Source organism: Moschus berezovskii, chromosome 22 (genome assembly GCF_049115385.1).
Source record: "Moschus berezovskii isolate FMDL1 chromosome 22, NW_MosBer_1.0, whole genome shotgun sequence".
Taxonomy (NCBI): Eukaryota; Metazoa; Chordata; class Mammalia; order Artiodactyla; family Moschidae; genus Moschus; species Moschus berezovskii.
Genome location: NC_142481.1, coordinates 28,400,903 through 28,420,978, shown reverse-complemented (window position 1 = coordinate 28,420,978; position 20,076 = coordinate 28,400,903). Strand labels below are relative to the sequence as shown.

General features: G+C 53.2%; 1 protein-coding gene across 3 annotated transcripts; it reads left to right on the top strand.

Moving 5' to 3' along the window:
- Positions 1-330: 330 nt before the first annotated feature.
- SLC9A5 (solute carrier family 9 member A5) lies at positions 331-19,639 on the top strand. Of its 3 annotated transcripts, XM_055412559.2 has the most exons (16): positions 331-772; positions 3,758-4,060; positions 5,545-5,708; positions 5,855-5,933; positions 6,224-6,401; positions 6,967-7,187; positions 7,395-7,597; positions 7,821-7,910; positions 8,006-8,076; positions 8,778-8,907; positions 9,396-9,484; positions 9,643-9,769; positions 13,921-14,091; positions 14,604-14,673; positions 15,297-15,431; positions 18,218-19,639. In XM_055412559.2, the coding sequence occupies exons 1-16, from the start codon at positions 580-582 to the stop codon at positions 18,694-18,696; spliced, it is 2,703 nt and encodes a 900-aa protein (XP_055268534.1). In that variant the 5' UTR covers positions 331-579; the 3' UTR covers positions 18,697-19,639. The 3 variants fall into 3 exon arrangements, with proteins under 3 accessions (XP_055268534.1, XP_055268535.1, XP_088686180.1); XM_055412560.2 differs by lacking the exon at positions 3,758-4,060; XM_088830054.1 differs by lacking the exons at positions 331-772; positions 3,758-4,060; positions 5,545-5,708 and having other exon boundaries at positions 5,869-5,933; positions 6,310-6,401; positions 18,218-19,638.
- Positions 19,640-20,076: the final 437 nt, after the last annotated feature.

Sequence of the window (20,076 nt, the reverse complement as noted above, 5' to 3'; positions counted from 1 at the left end):
TTAGGCTCCCAAGGGCTGAGCTGAAGGCGACGGCGCACTGCCCCCTGCAGTCTGCACCGGGCAGCGTCGGGGTCCGCGGCCTCGGTACTGGAGGCCGGCTGCCAGTCGCCGACCGCACTCTCCGTGGCGGGGCCGCCCTCCTCTCGCCTGAACCCCGCCACCCGGCAGACCCCCGTCACTCCCGCGACTGCTGTCGCCTCCGGCGGGTGGGACCCGGCAGTGCCCCTTGGGGACTGTGGCTGCTCATAGCTCTGAATACGGATTGGGGGAGGTTTGGGGAGGGTTTGAGGGAGCAGGCTTGAAGGACTAGGTTGCAGGGCTTATGGGGGAGGGATGCACTGGGGGAGTTCCAGAGTCGAGACTGGTTTAGAGCGGAGGGGCAGGCGTCCAGACTACGGACGCCCGGGACAGGGTCTCGGAGTCCGGACCTGGGTTGGGGGTATCCGAGCCGGGATTGGGGGGAGCGGACCCCACGTGCCTGTGACGCGGGGGAGGCCGGTAGGCGGCGGCGGCGGCGGCGGCGGCGACACGGGGCCGGCGGCCGTGCGGTGCCTGGAGGGCTGCTAGGCAGGCGGCAGGATGCTGCGCGCCGCACTGCCGCTGCTCGGGCTGCCCCTGGCGGGGGCAAGAGCGACCAAAGAGCCCACCCAGGAGCCGGGGTCGCCGGGTGAGCCTCCCCCAGGTTTGGCGCTCTTCCGCTGGCAGTGGCACGAGGTGGAGGCGCCCTACTTGGTAGCCCTTTGGATTCTGGTGGCCAGCCTGGCTAAAATCGGTGAGTGTGTTTGTGCGTGCGCCAGGGCCGGCGGCGGGCAGCGGACCCGCCCCCAACCCCTAGTCCCCAGATCCGGGCTGGATTTTTTCAGAGTGCCCCGACTTTAGGTTCCGATTCCGCAAATCCGGGCTCTCACCTTGTTTCTGCGCCTCCTCTTGTGGATCCCCCTCCTCCCCTTCTCGTGTGGGAGTCCTGAGGATTTGCCTTCTCAGAGGGCCGCCCCTGGACTCTCCAACCCCGTCCCTAGCCTACTTTGCCCTCTCTTTCCCCTCTTCTCCTTGCAGTCAGCTCTTTGGTCTGGGCTCCCCTCCACCAATCCCCAGCCCCTGTCAGCAGTCAGGGCGTGTGGGACATTGAGGGGATGGTATTCTCTAGCAAACCCAAGCATCCTGGTCCTGAGGAAGCAGCCTTCCCTGGAGGCCACCCCCAAGTGTCCATTCTCTTGGGATGCTAAAATGCCACTTTTCCTCTATCCCCTTCTATCCCCTAAAGACGTCCCCTTCTTGTGCCCAGCTGTGTCTCCCCCGCTTCCAATTCAAGTTACCTCTTCCCACGTCAGGGTATGGGAAACTTCCATTTATTGGGCCTTACTATGTGCTGCCTGCCCGAGAGGCTTTCACACATCCAAATTCCTTCGGTCTGCACAGTACTGAGGGCTGTGCTTCAGACTCCTTTCCTTGAATGGAGCTGCTTTTCCTTGCCTCTGCCCCTTCCTCCCCACTTCTGAGCAGCCAGTCGTCCCTCCTCCCACCAGAGACCCTCCTCCCTCTCCCTGTTGTGCAGACTGCGCTGTGGGGGTGACTAATTATAGCTGAGCCGTTGCTACTCACTCCCCATCTAAGCTGGCACAGCCTGTACTCCCAGTCTCACCAGTACAGTCTTCACATGGGAATCGCACCGTCTAGAGTGTGCCCCCTTCGTCCCCCAGGGATGCAGTTGGGACTGGGGGCTGGGCAGGAACAGACGAGCTCTCCACTTTGTTGTGGCAGCCCATTAATAATGGAAAATGGGGCTTGAAATGCCTTCAAGGAGCCTAGTTCTGTCAGAGAACAGGCTCCTGTGAAGGGTTTGGATTGCAGTGCTGGGATTAATGCATGCTCTGGAGATAAGGATGGAATAAGGTCCCTGAAGGAGAGGAAAGGGGGACCAAAGGTAGGGCTGAGTGTGGGAAGAGCTGTGGCTGAGCTCACCTTAAGGCCTAGCAGCATTGAGAGCCAAGTGGGAGGAGCCTCAGATCTGGGAACCAAAATTGGGTCTGCTGAGAAGTCTGCCAGGTGGAGAGTTCCTGTCTTATTTAGGGTTTGCAGCAATGGCTGTAGTTTTCCCCATAAATCATATAGTTCTTTTTCTAGCTTGGATGACATCTCCTGTGGAGGTTGAAGAGGTTGAAGAGACCCTTTTTCTCATCAACCAAAAAAAAAAAAAAAATCCTTGGGATTAGGAGTGGGGAGAGATAGGTAGAATGTTCAGAAACACCTTCCCCCAGCTTCGTTGCTAGGATTTTTTTTTTCCCTTTTATTCACCAAATATTTAAGTAGATTTCACCACAGGCCAGGCATTATCCTAGACTCTCTGGGTACAGCTTCCAAAGGGCACTGTTAGGCTTCCAAAGCCTAACACCAAGGTGTCCCTCACTACCCACCACTCCAAGGATTGTCTGGGGAAAGGAGCTCACCTGGCCCAGGGCCCAATAGAAAGCCCAAAGAGTATATGATGAGGCAAAGGTAGGAGTGGCAATAGTGCTAGAAAATCATTCCATACTTCCTCTTCTTTCCAAGGGTCAGATATGTTATTACTTTCCCCCAGAATCATATTGAATTAACCTTTGTTGAGATCCCATTATGTGTCTGACATTCTGCTAGGCACATTCACACTATATCATTTTTATCCTCACCCTGTGAAGGTTATTTTTCCCCATAATACAGGAGAAGAAATTGAAGTTCAGGAATTTAAATAATTTGCCTGAGATCACACAATTAGGATAGGATGGAGCCACAAGAACTGGAGGTCTAACTCCTAAGTCTATTGCTTTTAAAACTACTGAGCCCTTAGTGAGTCTACATAATGAAAAAGCACACGGGGCTAGGAGATCTGCTGTACTCCTAGGAGGTATAATATGCATTATGGTCTAGGGCACGACACATTAATAGAATAAAAGGTAACATTTATAAAGCACTTACTACAAAGCACTAGGCTAACTGCCTTTGGGCAGATCGTCTTACTTAAACCTTGCAACAATCCTATGAGATCAGTACTGTCTTTATTCTCACTTTACTGATGAAAAAACTGCAAGTCAAAAAGGGACTGGAATTTCCCTGGCTGTCCAGTGTTAAGACTCCCAGCTCCCTGTGTCAGGGGCCTGGGTTCCATCCCTGGTCAGGAAACCAGATCCCCTCATGCTGCAACTAGAGATTTTGCATATTGCAACTAACACCCTGCCCAATAATTAGAAAAAAAAAAGTGAAGATATTTGCTTCAAAGTCACAGAACTGGTAAATGAAAGAGCTAGGCTTTGAACCCAGGGAGACTGACTCCACAGGCCCTGATTTTTACAACTATGTTATGCATAAAAATGTACCTAATATTTGCTGAGGTTCAAATAACGGCAATGGATAAGGGAGAGCAGAAAAAGGTGAGGTCCTTTGAGGATGACAGTAGAGAGGATGGGGTATTTTCAGAAGTGGAAAAAGTAAGCAGAGACCTAGGTTACCATGACCCGAGCACTAAGAAACAAACAACTGTGGCTGCAGTGGAGTTTGAAGCTCTGGATGCTGGAGATTCTAGCAGTCCTGAATTTCTTCTTCCTTGGTCCCAGGATTGGGGGTCCTGACCTTGAATAAATATCTAAGACTGGAAGGCTATAGGCCAGTGCGTGCGTGTGTGTGTGTGTGCGCGCACATGTGTGTGTGCGTGCGTGTGTGTGTGCGTGTGTGCATGCGTACTTCATAAATTGATGATACCTCCTACCCTATTCTTGTGTTGTAGTGTTTCACTTGTCTCGGAAGGTGACATCTCTGGTCCCCGAGAGCTGTCTGCTGATTTTACTGGGACTGGCACTGGGGGGCATTGTCTTGGCTGTGGCCAAGAAAGCGGAGTACCAGCTGGAGCCAGGCACCTTTTTCCTCTTCTTGTTGCCTCCTATTGTGCTGGACTCGGGCTATTTCATGCCCAGCAGGCTGTTCTTTGACAATTTGGGCGCCATCCTCACCTATGCCGTGGTGGGCACACTCTGGAATGCCTTTACAACAGGTGCTGCCCTCTGGGGCCTGCAGCAGGCTGGACTTGTGGGTGAGTGACTCTAAGATGTGGACCAGCTGTGGGGGGCTTTGCTAGACTCCTCGCTCAGCTCCCTTCTCCTCCAGCTCTGAAGATCCTGTGTTGACGAGAGCCATGCCCTGAGACCTCCATCCTAGGTCCTTCCCAACTGGGCAGTGCTCCAGATGGGCCTGCAGCCTTCATTTAGGTCCTTGCCAGATGAGTCTAGGTTTCTGCAGATGACAGCTGAGTAGGGGCCTGGGTCCCAGCTGTGCGTGGGCTGCTGGGAAGCCTGCATTACCACCCTCCCTCCTCCTGCCCTCTGTTACCACAGCCACTTGCCAGCCTGGCTCCCCTGAGACACAGCTCAACATCCCTTTGAGGGCTCTGCCCAGGTCACATCAGGGTGGTTTTCTGTTTTTATTATTTTAATAAATACATATCATATGTCTGCAGAATGCAAGACACTGCACTGGGTGTTCTCTCTTTGCTCACCCCACTGGCTCTTCAAATCAACCTTGCTGGGGGTATCATTTGTCCCATTTAATGGACAAGGAAATAGAGGCCCTTAAACTCATTTGATATCAGTTCCAAGGTTAGCAGGAAAGGGTCATTTTACTGAGCTCTTTGCCTTCAGGCTGCCCTGTTCTGCTCCCTTCTTTCTCATTTTCTGAGCCCCAAACCCATTCAACCCTGAAAGTTGATAATTCAGACTTCTTCCCAGGAGCAAGGGGAGGTTTGCAATTTCCACTCAGGTCTCCAACCTGGTTTTCCTATGGGGTCAGTGAACTCTTTGAGGGCAAGAAGGAAGGGGAGGACATCAGACCATAATCATAGTAATCCTAGTAATAGGTAATAACTACTGAGTGCTTACTATGTATTAGGCACTGGTTAAATAAGGCACTTTCTGAGGTAGACACGATTATTATTCTCAGTATGTAGAAGTGGAAACTGAGGTTCACAGAGATTGCATGGGATGTTCGAGTCCCACCAGTGGTGGGTGCTTTTCATACTGTTTTCAGCCCTCGTGGATGGATAACCCCTCCCCCTCCTGCTGAGGATTGTGCATGTTGCCTTCCTCAGGCTGAGAACTTCGATGTGGGAGAAGGCACTCTTTTGTTCTCCTGATAAAGCCAGTCAGCAGCCTATTTCCACTTGATGGTGGTAATTATTGCTGTTGCTAAGTTTTTTCTTGTCAGTGCCATCTTAGCTCTCCAGGTTACACAGAGCTTTTGTAGCCATTTCCCTGGTTGATTTCTGCAGCAGTCTTGTCAGGCAGGCATATGAGGAGGTATAGCTTATGAGAAGTTAGGTGGCAGTGACAGTGCCAATGTCATAGAGTGGGTAAGTGGCAAAGACAGCCCTTAGGCTCAACACCTAAGGTCTCCTGACCTGCAGGCTGACGCGCTCTTCACCGTCCCCAGTCCTCTCAGGGCATCCTTGTTTCAACAGTCTGGGCCTGTTGCTGGGGCTGCTGTAGGCAATTCAGTACCTCACCGTCTGCTGTCCCTCGAAAGCCCCTAGAGTGCAGGCTGGCTTGCTGGACTTCCTGCTGTTTGGGAGCCTCATCTCAGCAGTGGATCCCGTGGCCGTGCTGGCTGTCTTTGAGGAGGTGCACGTCAACGAGACCCTCTTTATCATCGTCTTTGGCGAGTCCCTGCTCAACGATGCAGTCACCGTGGTGAGAGTGCGCAGTGGGCTGCCGTTCCTTGACCCCACGCGGCCATGCTTTTGACCAGGCTCAGACCCTTCCCCAGATCCCCTGGGGAAGAAACCCGGTCTCCACCCTCGCCCGTCATCACTCCTGATGCGCCGCTTCTCACTCAGGTGCTGTACAAGGTCTGCAACTCTTTTGTGGAGATGGGCTCTGCCAACGTGCGGGCCACTGACTACCTGAAGGGAGTCGGTCAGTATCTCCCCCCTCTCGGCGGGCGCTGGAGGCTGCCTCCCTCGGGTTGCTGAGCCCCTCCCCCACTGCGTCTGGACAGAGGATGCTGCTGGGGTGCCTCATTCCTCTCTTCCCTCCTCCACGGAGAAACAGGGCCCTGAGAACCCGAGAAGGAGGGGCTTTCCTGCAATCCTGACCCCTGGGGAGCATGGTGGGCATCCTCCTCCACTCCCCGCCAGGCAGCAGTCTTGTCGGCCCGGGAGGGGGTCCCGGCCAGGGGTCGTGCTGACAACCCACTCCTCCCCCAGCCTCCTTGTTTGTGGTCAGTCTGGGCGGGGCAGCCGTGGGCTTAGTCTTTGCCTTCCTCCTGGCCCTGACCACACGCTTCACCAAGCGGGTCCGCATCATCGAGCCGCTGCTGGTCTTCCTCCTCGCCTACGCAGCCTACCTTACCGCTGAAATGGCCTCGCTCTCTGCCATTCTTGCGTGAGTCCTAGGGGCGCCGAGCACGCAGGCAGCTGGGAGGGGGCGCTGGAGATGGTTGCCCTTCACACAGACAGAAGCAGGACCTTGAGGAGTCCATAGGTTTCCCTGAGTGGGAGCTTCAAATTTCCAAGGGGAGACCCTAAACCTCAGGGAACACTACAGGACCCGCTTCTAGAACTGTCCTGGGCCCCCAGAACCCAATTTTCCTGTGCCTAAAATGTTCTCTGGGGTGTGGGCTGAGCCAAAAGTGGGCTTTGAGGCCTAGTGCCATGGCTCTGGTGGCCACAGAACTCCAAAAGGTGCTTCAGGCAGTCTGTGCTAGTCAGATCATGTTTTCCCCACTTTCCCCTCCAGAAGGCACTGAGTGGGAAGCCTGGCAATTCCGACCCTTTTATCCCAGGACTACCACTACCTGTCCCTGGATGGGCTCCATGCCTCCCTGCGCTTTGGCTCTGAGTCTGACATCCTGTGATGGGCAACACCCTCTCCTGTGCATGCTCAGACCCCAGAGGCTGTGCCTCCTGCGGCCCCTCCTCATCGCCCTGACTCTCTATTCCTCTCGCAGGGTGACTATGTGTGGCCTGGGCTGTAAGAAGTATGTGGAGGCCAACATCTCCCATAAGTCCCGCACAGCTGTCAAGTACACCATGAAGACTCTAGCCAGCTGCGCGGAGACCGTCATCTTCATGCTGCTCGGCATCTCGGCTGTGGACTCTTCCAAGTGGGCCTGGGACTCTGGGCTGGTGCTGGGCACCCTCTTCTTCATCCTGTTCTTCCGAGCCCTCGGTATAGCCGGCGCCCTCTGCTTTCCCACCCTCCCTGCCCCTGTCCCCCACCCCAGCTCATCTCGCACTCTGAGTCCACATCCTTGTCCTCCCTGTGTTGCTCAGCCCTCCCAGCCCTTCAGACCTGAGCCCTGATACTGGGTGCCAGCTGCACCCAGTGCCCTCCACTCCCAACACCCTGCTCCCACTGGCCTCCCTCCTGCTGTAGGCGTAGTCCTGCAGACGTGGGTGCTGAATCAGTTCCGGCTGGTCCCTCTGGACAAGATTGACCAGGTGGTGATGTCCTATGGGGGCCTGCGGGGGGCTGTGGCCTTCGCTCTCGTCATCCTCCTGGACAGGACCAAGGTCCCTGCCAAGGACTACTTTGTAGCCACCACGATCGTGGTGGTCTTCTTCACAGTCATCGTGCAGGTGGGAGCACCCAGGAGGCCGGATGGGGAGAGGGTCTGGCAGGCCCTGGGGAGGCCTGGAGCCTATGGGAGAGGGGCTCCTTTTCCTGTTGGGGGCTGCAGGGCTTGACTTCCCAGACTTTGAGAGCAGTGAGGTGGAGATACGGAAGCTGAAGCCTAACCATGGGGAGAGAAAGGCGGCAGAGAACTGGCCAAGGCAGGGCTCACTGGCTGCCTGTCCATAGGGCCTGACCATCAAGCCACTGGTCAAATGGCTGAAAGTGAAGAGGAGTGAGCATCACAAACCCACCCTGAACCAGGAGCTGCATGAGCACGTGGGTACCAGAACCCCATGCACCCCTCCCCCGTCCCTCTCTGCCTTCTATTCTGAGCAGAGTCCTGATCCAGTCCCCTACCCACCCCCTTCTAGACTTTTGACCACATTCTGGCTGCAGTGGAGGACGTTGTGGGGCACCATGGCTATCACTACTGGAGGGACAGGTGAGGGAGCTGCCCCCAGGCTCCTTCAGCAGCAGCCGCCAGGGCGGCATGGGGCCAGGCCACACTTCTGAGAAGGGACGCAGCCAGGCGCAGGCTGGGTGACCTGTCCCTGAAGTTCCTCAGGCAGTGCTGGTGTCCCCGAACTCTCAGGATAAGATAAGGTTTCCCAGCGAGGCCTGCCCGGCCTGGCCCTGCCCTGCCCTGAGTGGTCTGGCACCTCCAGACTCCAGCCGCCTTGTGCTCTGCTGTGAGTTTGACTCTTGGCCTGCCAATGAAGTGAACCCTGTTTTAGAAACTCAGGACCCACCATGCTCCCCCTGCCCTGGCCACCGGGACCTTTGCACATGTTGTTCTTTCTACTAGAACATTCCCTCCCCTCCATCTCGCCTCCTTAACCTCTCTGTTCATCCTTCAGATATTACCGCAGGCATCATGTCCTTAGGGAGGCTTCCCTGGCTAGGACAAATTCCCATCATACTCTATAATTATCCTTTGTAGTTCCTGTCATGGTTGCAATTTTATAGTTACATGTCATAACTTCGTCAATGTCAGGCGCTGTCAGTTCCGTAAGGGCAGGGACTAGCTTCCAGATTCTCCCTGACCGATGCCCACACCAAGAGATGTGGGCCCCGCGCTGGCAGTGTCCCGGCCCTGTCTGAGGAAGGGCCAGCACTCAGGACCGGGCCTGGCATCCTCTGTAGGTGGGAGCAGTTTGATAAGAAGTACCTGAGTCAGCTGTTGATGCGGCGCTCAGCCTACCGCATCCGGGACCAGATCTGGGATGTGTATTACAGACTCAACATCCGGGACGCCATCAGCTTCGTGGATCAGGTGGGCCAGCAGACAATGGAGAACGGGCGGGTGGCCAGCAGGGCAAGGCAGGAAGCGGTGACAAGCAGGCAGGCAGGCCCTGAGCAGGGAGTTGGGAATTCCCAGTAGACTCCATGGACTTGTGAAGTGGCAGCTACAGGAACAAGCCCGGACTGATGCTGACGTTTATAGAGTCTAGTGGGCAGTGCAGAAAGGTGGGAGACAGCTGCACTCTGGCGTCAGCAGATGTGGTTCAGATTCTTATCATCTCAGGCTTGTGACCTTGGGTGAGTCATTTATCCTCTCTGAGCCTCGGTGACCTCAACTGTAAGACAGTGACAGTGAGAGTGCCTCTGTCACAGAGTTTTGTAGGTGCAGGATAAAAAAGCACCTGGCGCAGTCCCTGGAACATCAAGAGAGCAAAGTGTGTTAACCAGTGTTATTCCTTTTGTTCCCGTCTGTGCCACCTTCATCTGACGGCCATCTGACCTCTGACATGGCCCCTGCAGGGAGGCCACGTCTTGTCCTCCACTGGGCTCACTCTGCCCTCCATGCCCAGCCGCAATTCTGTGGCAGAGACCTCCGTCACCAACCTGCTGTAAGTCCTGGAGCCCCCTCCTGCTTCCCCTCGCTCCTTCCTACTGGGCCCTCTCTGAATCCCTTCTGGGGAAGATCTGTGAGCACCTCTGCTTCTGCCCTTCCCCTGGTCCACGCCTCCCGGCCCCTCCCCAGCACACGTGTTCCCGCCGCCCGCAGGAGGGAGAGTGGCAGTGGAGCGTGTCTGGATCTGCAGGTGATTGACACGGTGCGTAGCGGCCGGGACCGGGAGGACGCAGTGATGCACCATCTGCTCTGCGGAGGCCTCTACAAGCCGCGCCGCAGGGTGAGAGCAGGCAGGGCCTCTGAGTCCTGAAGGGGCGCGAGGTCTGGGGAGGCCGTGATCCAAGGCTCAAGAGGCAATGGCACCAGCTTGTGGAGAGCTGTAGATGCCCAGTTGAAGAGCGTGGGCTTCATCTTGTTGGTTATAACCTTTAGTTTTGTTTTTTTGTTGTTGTTGTTTTGAGAAAGGTTGGCCTGTTACAAGGATGGTTTAAGGATGTCTTTTCTGGTAGCAGAGAGCAGATCTAATTGGACGGGGTGAGTTCAGAGGCCGGGAGAGCCAGTTGGGAAGCTGGAGTGAAATACTGCAGATTAGAGCTGGTGGCTGGAAGGAAGAGGGGTACAAAGGATGTGAAATCTGCCAGGAAGGGGAGAGGAGGTACAGAGGGCTTGGTGGGGGTCACAGACAGAAGCAGGAGTGCCAAGGAGGCCTGTGGGTGCAGCTTAACCTGGGGGAGGCAGACATCCAGTTTAGGTAACATAAGTGAGCCCCATGCAGGTTGTGAAGCCTCGGGGTTGGAAAGGCCCAACCCATCCAGGCAGGAATCTGCTGCAACCCCGCAAGGGGGCAGCAAGCCATTACCTTGAACCTTTCTGAAATGAGAAGCCAGCTGTGACCATTCCTGGCAGCGTTAACAGTCAAGGCCGTTTCTACAGAGACAGGAATTCTTTCCCTTTAATTTGCTCCCTCTGGGCCTGATTTGACTCTGCACCTCTGCAGAGCAAAAGCCTGCAAAGATGTCAAAACAGCTTCCTTCCACACAGAGGCCTTCTTGCCTTCGGGCCAGCAGCTTCTGTCCCTGGTGTGTCTTCTTCAGCTGTTAGAAATGAGGCCCCTAGGAATTCTATGGTGGACTAGTGGTTAGGATTCCAGGCTTTCACTGCCGTGGCCAAAGAGGCCCCAGATGGAAGGTGCTGTGCTAGTTGTGGTTGGCCAGGGCCAGGCACAGGGGACCTTTAACCTTTCTAGTTATGGAACTTGCCTTTCTCTTCTCGCAGCCCAGGATCCCTCCAGCTTTGACTCATCACCCTGAGACCTCACACTGTTCGTACAATCAGGCAACCCACCCCCCATGTCTTCCTCAGTTAATGACTGTGAAACCCTGTCTCATCCAACTTGTGGAGTTTTTGTTTGTTTTTTGGTTTTGTTTACTTTTTCTTATAGAAAATTTCAGTCATTCACAAAACTGGAGAGAATAAAGAAACTCATTTAACCATCACTCAGCTCCAATAATTTCCCCCTTACACCCTATCTACACTTTATTATCTTAAAGCAAACTCCAGACATCATATCATCTCTAAATATTTCCATATGTATCTCCAGGTGGCAAGAATTCTTTTTTTCAAAAAAGTCATAGTACCATTACCACATACAAGGAACAGTGATTCCTTCTACCTCACCTCAAATATCCAGCCAGAGTTCAATACATATCTTTTTCCATCTGGTTTGTTCAAGTCAGGATCCAAATAAAGTCCACACTTTGCATTTTTATTAAGTATGTCTTTTTATTTTTTAAAAAAATTTGTAGTAGTTTCTTCTTCCTTTTTTCCCTCCATTTATTTACTGAAGAAACTGGACAGATCATCTTAGAAAATTCTCCATTTTACAGATTTTGCTGATTGTATTCCAGAGGTGGTATCTGACATGTTATCCTTGGTACCCTGTATTTCTTGGTAGTTCAATCTAGAGGCCTGGCTGTATTCAGGAACATTCGATAGCTGTGATAGGTATTTCTTATTGTATTACATTAGGAAGTATCGATACATAATGACTGGCTGGCTGTTGATGTGTGTGTGTGTATGTAAGATTGGTCAATGGGTTTGGTCCAACCAGTTCTTGTGTAGCCAACTAAAAAAAAAAACAAACCTGAATTATGATTGTGCTTATCCTTGTTAAATGTCATCTTATTTGATTTAGCCCATCATTCCATCGTTTGGATCCCATGTCGGTCACCAAAAGTCTCCTCAGATTCACATCACATAAAATTCTGTTAAGCCTGTTAACTCTGTATTCATCAAAATCAACATAAAAATGAACAGGACAGAGCTGAGGACAGAGCCCTGTGGTCTGCTACTAAAGACTTTCCTCCAGACTGACCTGGATCAAGAATTTTGGGGGTATGGTTACTCAACCAGTTCTAAACCCACTTAGTTATGCCAGCACACAATCCATAATTCCTCATGTTCTTCACAGAAATATCATTAGAGACAGAAGTGTCTAGTATACAGTTAGAAACATGATTATAGTTTAAAAGAGAGCGAGAGAGAGAGGCTGGAGAGAAAAATATTTGGAAGCAATCTACAGCAGAGGTTTCCTGGCCTGGCTACATCAGAATCTCCTGGGGAGCTTACTAGAATACATATTCCTGGCTTCACCTCCTGCAGAGTCTGATTCTGTCAAGTGGAATGGGATGAGGAATCTTCTCTTAATAAGCCCCTTGAGGGGGTTGAAATGCAGCTGGTCTGATGGCTGGTGTCTGGGAAGCACAGATTTATCACTGGGCTGGCTAGCGCTGAGAGAGTCGATACTTTCACTGGGGAGGGCATTGAGATGGGAGAGGGGGCCAAGGAGAATGCTGGGGAATGCACATGGAAGAAAAGGAAGGGGAGCCAGCAGAGGAGGAGAGAGAAGGAGCCCTTGGAGGGGCCGTAGCTGATGCCCCTCAGAGCTGTCTCGGAGGCCTGGGGCAAGAGGAGGGCTGGACTTTGCACAGATGTTGCCTAACCAGAGGCCAAGGTACTGATGACCCGGCAGAAAGCTGCACAGTGGTGCTGCAGTCAGGCAACCCCCCTTGCTCCCACCCCAGCTATATTTCTGACATTCAAGGAATTAATGGGTACTAGGGGAAGTGACTTCCCTGGTGGATCAGATGGTAAAGCGTCTGTCTGCAATGTGGGGGACCCGGGTTTGATCCCCGGCTCAGGAAGATCTCCTGGAGAGGGAAATGGCAACCCACTCCAGTATTCTTGCCCGGAAAATACCATGGACAGAGGAGCCTCTTAGGCTGCAATCCATGGGGTCGCAAAGAGTCGGACACGACTGAGCGACTTCACTTCACTTCACTTCACTTCAGGGGAAGTGTCAGCATGTAAGTGTAAAGATTTAGCAGCAAAAGCAAGGCAATGGTGTCAATGGAAAGGCGTTTTTCAAGGAGGTAAGGGCAGGAACAGGTCTAAAAGCAGAGGCAGGGGGCCGGTGGCCAGGGAAGGATTGAAGATGCAGGAGAGTGGAGGACTGGGAGGGAGGAACTGATGGAGAGAAGGGAACTGATGGAGGCGGGGAGTGGGGAGTGAGGAGCCCTGTGAAGGAGCTGGGCTTCTGCACCCACCCACCCCCACCCTAGGGAGACAGGGGCACCTCTGCATGAGTGTGCAGATCTAAAGGGGATTCTTAGATCCGGCTCAGGGGAGCAGAAAATATGAAGGGTAAAGGAAAGAGCCCAGCCTGGGTGTGTGCGGCAGGACAAGAATGATTGGGAACATGCGGGTGGTACTTTGGGAAATTACCAGGAGGTAATGAAAAGGCTGCGAAGCAGTCACGGCCAGAGGTGGAGACAGGTTAGGTGAGGGTGTAGTGGGCTTGGGCTTTATGAGGAAGAACTGGAAAGAGCAGATGATGGGAGTGGTACTGAATTGAGCAGAGGTATGGTTGGACCAAGAGGATCCAAGGTGGCAAGAGATAGTCATGGAAGTTCCTGCAGCCTGAGGAGTCATGGTGGTGGCTGCACAAAGGGCTAAGTGGGGAGGGCCAGCTGGACAGAGTCCTGTGTAGTCACAAGAAGGCAAATGGACCAGGCATGTGGACTAGGCTCAGATAAATGAAGGTGCAAAGAAGGAAATGCCTGCCTTGGTTTCATGGTAGCCCTGAGGACAGGACACAGGATCCCCTGTGTCTTGTCACTTCACATCTGAGAAAACTGGGAGAGGGCAAGGAGGGATAAGGAAAGCCAAATTTGAGGGAGTAGGTTCTGAGATAAAGAACTGAGAATATAGAGTCTGGCTGGGTCTCTATTGTATTTTTTTTTTTCCCACTCCATGGCTATTTCTGGAAACAGCGGGCTGGTAGGAGCTATGATGAACTTGGGGCTGTGGCGTGGGGTTCCTGTGGGAGGCAGGACACCCAGCCTCATGGCAGGGTGGGGCTGTCATTGCCAGTACAAAGCTAGCTGCAGCCGCCACTTCATCTCTGAGGATGCGCAGGAGCGCCAGGACAAGGAAGTCTTCCAGCAGAACATGAAGCGGCGGCTGGAGTCCTTCAAGTCCACCAAGCATAGCATCTGCTTCACCAAGAGCAAGCCACGACCCCGCAAGGCCGGCCGCAAGAAGGCATGTGCTTTCTCTAGGACTCCTGTTTGCAGCTGCAGGCTGATGGCATGCAGTTTTGAGCTCTGAAGTTTTGGAATCCAGCCTCGGGGACCTGGGGGCTGCAGCAGCTTGGGTTCCCTTTTGCATCTTCCTGGAGCCCCAGAGGGGAAGGTGAAGGCTTCAGAGGGAGAGCAGCCTCTTGTGGTCACCTGCCCAAGGCAGCAGGACCACCTACCAGAGGTGGGGTGAGCAGGAAAGAGGCAGATTCCTTGTTGGGGAAGGGGTGTGGGGACTCCATGAATTTCTTAGTCAGCCCAGGCTGATGTACTGAGCATCTTTGCTGGGGCCATCAGACTCTACAGCACTTGCTGGGGCTGGGGGGGTCAAGGGATGGTAGAACCACTGTAATTGACGCAGATTCCCGTCTGTGTGGCGTTAGGAAGACCTGTCTTCTTGTTGACCCCACCAGATGACAGGATTGGGGTTTGGAGTCAGGGCAAGAGGCTTAGGACCTTTTTTTTTTGTGTCCTTAGAAGGATGGCCTGGCTAACCCTGAGGCTACAAACGGGAAACTTCCTCGAGACCTGGGCTTCCATGACACAGGCAAGCAGGGAGTGGGATGGTATTGAGGATGGGATGGGGAGGGGAAGGGCAGGGGCCCATCGACTGGAAGCCTGAAGGACCTCCTCTGCACGGCACTCAATGCCATGAGCTGGGGCTCTTCCCCTTAGAACTAGATGGACAGGTCTCAGCAGTAACACCTGAGAGATAACTACAGGCTACAGACCCTGAGGACCTGGAGAACGTGTCATAAATGGAGTCTGGTCTGGGCCTTGAAGGTGGGCCTTGGGGTCCAGTGTCCCTGCAGTAAAACCAGGGGCCTAGAAGAGCTGCAAACTGATGGGCCTTCCAGATGTTTATGCTTCCAGTTGACGATGTGTCTGGGGTTGAGAGAAGATGAAGGTGCTGGGACGTGTGCTTCCCTGATGGCTTCCTCTGAGGATCGGTCTTTCCTGTGGCCTCCTGGGGCTCTGGAGCCCCATGCCCCTTCCTCTCAAGCTCCCCCACCCATCTAGGCCAGTGCTGTAACAGCCACAGGGCAAAGCAGGTGTCTCTACCGACTGTGGGCTCTGCCTAGATGGACAAGGGGTTGGGCTCTGGGTGGTGCGGTACCAAGAGGCAGCCGCTGGGCTGGCCAATCCCACTTAGCTCTTGTCCCTGTCCAGCTGCTGTGATCTTAACCGTGGAGTCTGAGGAGGAGGAGGACAGCGACAGCTCGGAGACAGAGAAGGAGGATGACGAGGGGATCGTCTTTGTGGCTCGGGCCACCAGTGAGGTTCTCCAAGAGGGCAAGGTCTCAGGTAATGGCTTCCTCCTGCCTGCCTCCCTCTGGAGCAAGCTGGAGCTACGCAGTTGGCTTCCTCCAGCCCTTTGCTGATGGCCTTTACTCCAGACAGTCCCTCTGCCTATCTGCTCATTCACTCATCAATTAGCATTTATTCAGCATTTCTTTTATGTCAGACATCTGACATCTATGATCTGATTCAATCCTCACAACAATCAAGATGGCAAAACTGAGCTCAAAGGAACTTGGGACTTGTCTAGAAATCAGCAGAACCAGAATTTGAACCTGACCCATCTGATTCCAAAGCTCACAGCCATTTCACTTGCCTCCCTTTACACGCTGGCAAGAAACACAAGGTAACAAGCAAACCTAACACCAGGTTCTGCTGTGACCCGTGCTCAGCACACCAGCCCTCAGGTACAGCCCCCAGTAAGGGTGACAGCCAGACCTGAGAGAGGAGCCTGCATTCATCAAAATGGCATGACTGTAGATAAAAACCAACATATATGTGCTTCCATATGTGGAGACCTAATGAACTCAGAACGCTAATTACCACTGCCAGGTGGCTCAAGAATTCTCAGGTGTCTTTTAAAAAACATCCTACTATAGCAAATTTCAAAATATACCGTAGACAGAATAGTAGAATAAACTCCCATCTACCACCCATCTTCAATAATCACCTACTCCTAACTGATCTTATTTCACTTACACCTTCACTATGCCCCTCTCTTCACTGGATTCTTTTGAAGCAAATCGCAAATATCATACCACTTTATTGCTAAATACTTCAGCAAGTATCTCTAAAAGATAAGGATCCTTCTTAAAAATATAACCACAATACCATTATCATATCCAAAATCATTGTTATCAGATATCCAGTCCGTGTTCAAATTTCCCTGATTGTCTTCATTTATTTTTACAGTAGGTTGTTCAAATAAAAATCCAGACAAGAGGCCCACACGTGAACTTTGGTGGATAAGTCTCTTTTAACCTATAACGCTGATTCTTAAAGAGGTAGTAGTAGTGATTTTGTCCCCAGGAGCAGCGGTCCCCAACCTTTTTGGCACCAGGGACTGATTTTGTGGAAGAGATTCTGTCCACGGACTGGGGATGGGTGGGGATGATTCAAGCGTATTACATTTATTAGGCACTTTGTTTCTGATCTAGTGCCGCTGCTGATCTGACAGGAGGTGGCAGTCCACAGCTTGGAGGTTGGGGACCCCTGGCCTAGGGTGCTGTCTGGAGACACGTTGTGTTGTCACAGCGAGAGGGGTACCTCTGTGATGTGTGGGTAGAAGCCGGGATGCTGTTAAACACCCTACAACGCACGGGACAGTTCCCTACAGCGAAGTCTCTGCTCCTACCTGTGACAGTGTCAAGTTTGAAAACCCTGATTTATAGGTCCCCCCACCATACTTTCTTTCCTTGCACTGTATTTATTGAAATAACTTGGTTATTTGTCCCCCAGTCTGGATTTTGGTGATTGCATCCCCTAAGCATCATTTAATGTGTCTGTTTCACTGACCTTTATATATCCTTCAAATCAGTAATTAAATCTAGATCAGACTTGATAAGCACACTCCATAGGTGGTGATGTCATACCTCCCCCTGCGTCTCACCAGGGAGCATATGCCATCTGGCTGTCTCTCTTTTTGTAGGTTGACTATTGGCTTCAGTTGTTAGCCTGACCCACCCATTATCAAACTCCCTGTCAGTTTCTCATCAGGTGGTCTTGCAGTCACTGGTGATCACTGCCACATCCAACAGTTCATTCCGGGTTGCACAATGCTGATATTCTATGTCTATTTTTTGTTTGCATTGATTAGCAGGAATTCTTGTATTTAAAAAAAGCCTTCCCTCATCAATTACTTAGTCAGTCTGAGGTACAGTTCATATAGGGAAGAATGGATAAATGCTTGAATTTTTCCTTTCACGTATCGGTTTTCAGACCAATAGTTACCTAGCATCCTCTAAAGGTGAACACTGAAGTCTTTTTGTTGTTAAAATTTAATACAGCATTCCAGGGAGGTAGTTTCACTCTCAGGAACACCATCAATACATTTCATAACATGGAGCATTTGAAGTTAAGTTCACAGGACTGCTCAGGACTTTATCAGTGAGCAGACACATACTGAGCACCTATTATATGCAAGGCACTGAGCCCGACTTTGGAGAATGAGGGGTGGTAGACAGCCAGAGGGCTGCTCCTTCCCTGCTTTCCTCTTTCAGAGCCTCAGCCTTTCTGTAATGCCGTGGCTGAGCCTTCCGTTATGGCTGCCAGCACTTCTGGGATTCTCGGCTCACATCCCCTGTGCTCTGGCATCCCCTTTGCGGCTCAGCTTTAGCCTGTTTTAGTTTCTTGTGAGCTCAGACTCCTGGACTCTGTCCCATCAAAGGGCTGTGGTGGGAACTCAGGCAAGGAGCACAGTGGCCAGGCCTCGAGGTCTTCCTCACCCTGGACCGGGGGCCTCGCAGGATGTGGTTTAAGGCTGGCACTGCAAGTTGGCTGAGGGCTGATCATAGATGGGTTTCTTCCTGCCTCGCTCTCGCTTTGTCTTGTTCTAGTTGTTTTCGTTTGTTCAACAGGTATTTGTTGAGCAACTGCTACATGCTCAGTCCTGTGCTAGGTGCTGGGGATACAGTGGGGAGCAAACCCAGCTGCGGAGCTTCCCCTTGGCCAGGCATGCATCCAGTAACTGCACAAATGGATGCTGCGTGGCAACTGCAGAATGAACTTCTGTGCTTATACTTAAGAAAGTGTCCACTGGATTGGCAATGAGTGCGTGTGTGCTCTGTCCCCAGGGAACCTTGAGGTGTGCCCCAGCCCACGCATCATCCCCCCATCCCCAACCTGTGCGGAGAAGGAGCTTCCCTGGAAGAGTGGGCAGGGGGAGCTGGCCGTCTACGTGTCCTCAGAAACCACCAAGATTGTGCCCGTGGACATGCAGACAGGCTGGAACCAGAGCATCTCGTCCCTGGAGAGCTTGGCATCCCCGCCGTGTACTCAGGCCCCAACGATGACCCGCCTGCCTCCCCGCCCACGGGCCCCAGAAGAGCCCCCGGCCCCTCTCAAGCTGCCCCTCTCCTCTGATCCTCGCTCTTGCTTTGCCTTTCCCCCGAGCCTGGCCAAGGCAGGCCGTTCTCGCAGTGAGAGCAGCGCTGACATCCCCCGGCAGCAGGAGCTGCAGCCCCTCATGGGACACGAGGACCAGACCCATCTCAGCCCGGGCACCGCCAACTCCCACTGGTGCATCCACTTCAGCAAAGGCGGCCGGCTGTAGCCCAGAGGCTCGGGGAGGAGCAGGGGGCCGGAGCCCCCCTGGAAGTCTTCCCTGCACAGTGGATGGAGAAGCCCACTCAACCGGACTTGGGGTCAGAGAGGCCTGAACTTAAATAGCAGCTGGGCTCCCTTGGGGCAGGTCAGAAGGGTCTCCTGGGCTGGTCCTCACAGGAACCCTTTTCACCACCCTCCTTGTTCCTAAACTCCTGCCACCTTCCCTTTCAATAAGGCCCGAACTCTGGTTCAAGACCCAGCCCAGACGTTTTAGAGGCAAGGCCCAGAGACAAGGGGAGCTGATGCCCCTTCCCCAGCGGGTCCTCCTGGGGAGCAGTTTCTGTCCCCCAAGCAAGGGCATCTCTCCTCAGCTGACACTGGGCTGTCCTGCACTCCACCCTGCCCCAGCGTCAGCTCAAGGACTGTATCCTGGCAGTGAGGCTCCACAAGGGGCTGGTCCTCATAGGGACTGCGCTCGGAGGTGCAGCAGGCTTTGCTGCCCTGTTGGCTCAGCTACCCACAGCCAGTTGGTTTGGGGCAGTGGGACTCTGTCTCCAATCCTTGCTTTATCTTCCTCCCTTTGCTGCCAGTCTCTGGGGCATTAGTTCCTCCATTTCCAGGACTGAGGCCACAGGGTTGGGCCAGGCTTTGGGTCACGGCTGCTTCCCAGCCGGCGTCACTCTGGGGATCTGCTGCTCTGCGTCCGGGTTTGGGCCTTTCAGATCCTTGGGGCTGAGATTTGTGAGGAGGGAAGATGATAGCCTCTGGCCTCCCGCACTGTCTCCTCGTTATTTCCTGAACAGGAAAGGAGCTGGGTATCCCAGGATCACTGCTCCACTGCTCTGGGGCTGAGAGGCCTCACTACAATGGAAAGGGGGCTGACTGGGTGGCAGGTGACTTTCCTGGGGTTAGCACCTGCCCTGAATTTTGTATCTTGAACCTAAGATACATTAAACATCTCTCAGATGGATGTGTGTCCTGCGCCCATGTGTCTGGGGGTTTTGAGGTGTGAGAAGGGGGCAAGTGGTGAGGGAGATGGAAACTTTCTACTCCGTGCCCCAGGGCTTCCCAGTTATGGGTGGTGGTGGTGGGGAGGCGGTCCTGGGAAGGACTGTTAGGCCCTATGTCCCTCCCTCCCTCTGCTCCCATTCTTTCCCACTATGTCACCTCACAGGAAGCCTGCAGAAAGTCCAGGGGATTGTTGTCTGGGTATGGGGTCACAGAACTGGGAGTCCACAAAATGGGAATGACTTGCAGGAAGAGAGACCCAGAGGTCGGGTGCCAAGGTGCCCAAAGATGCAGCCAACACACACTGGCACCAGATAAACGTTACTCAAATGCCTGGAGGGAGGGGTCTCACCCTCTGCTGAGCCCTAGGTAATCACTG

Bases quoted from the DNA above. Each gene is read 5' to 3' on its own strand.
- SLC9A5 (XM_055412559.2), top strand. From the start codon at position 580: ATGCTGCGCGCCGCACTGCCGCTGCTCGGGCTGCCCCTGGCGGGGGCA. The intron at 5,934-6,223 runs GTCAGTATCTCC...CTCCTCCCCCAG, and splicing joins TGACTACCTGAAGGGAGTCG to CCTCCTTGTTTGTGGTCAGT. The intron at 7,188-7,394 runs GTATAGCCGGCG...CTCCTGCTGTAG, and splicing joins CCTGTTCTTCCGAGCCCTCG to GCGTAGTCCTGCAGACGTGG.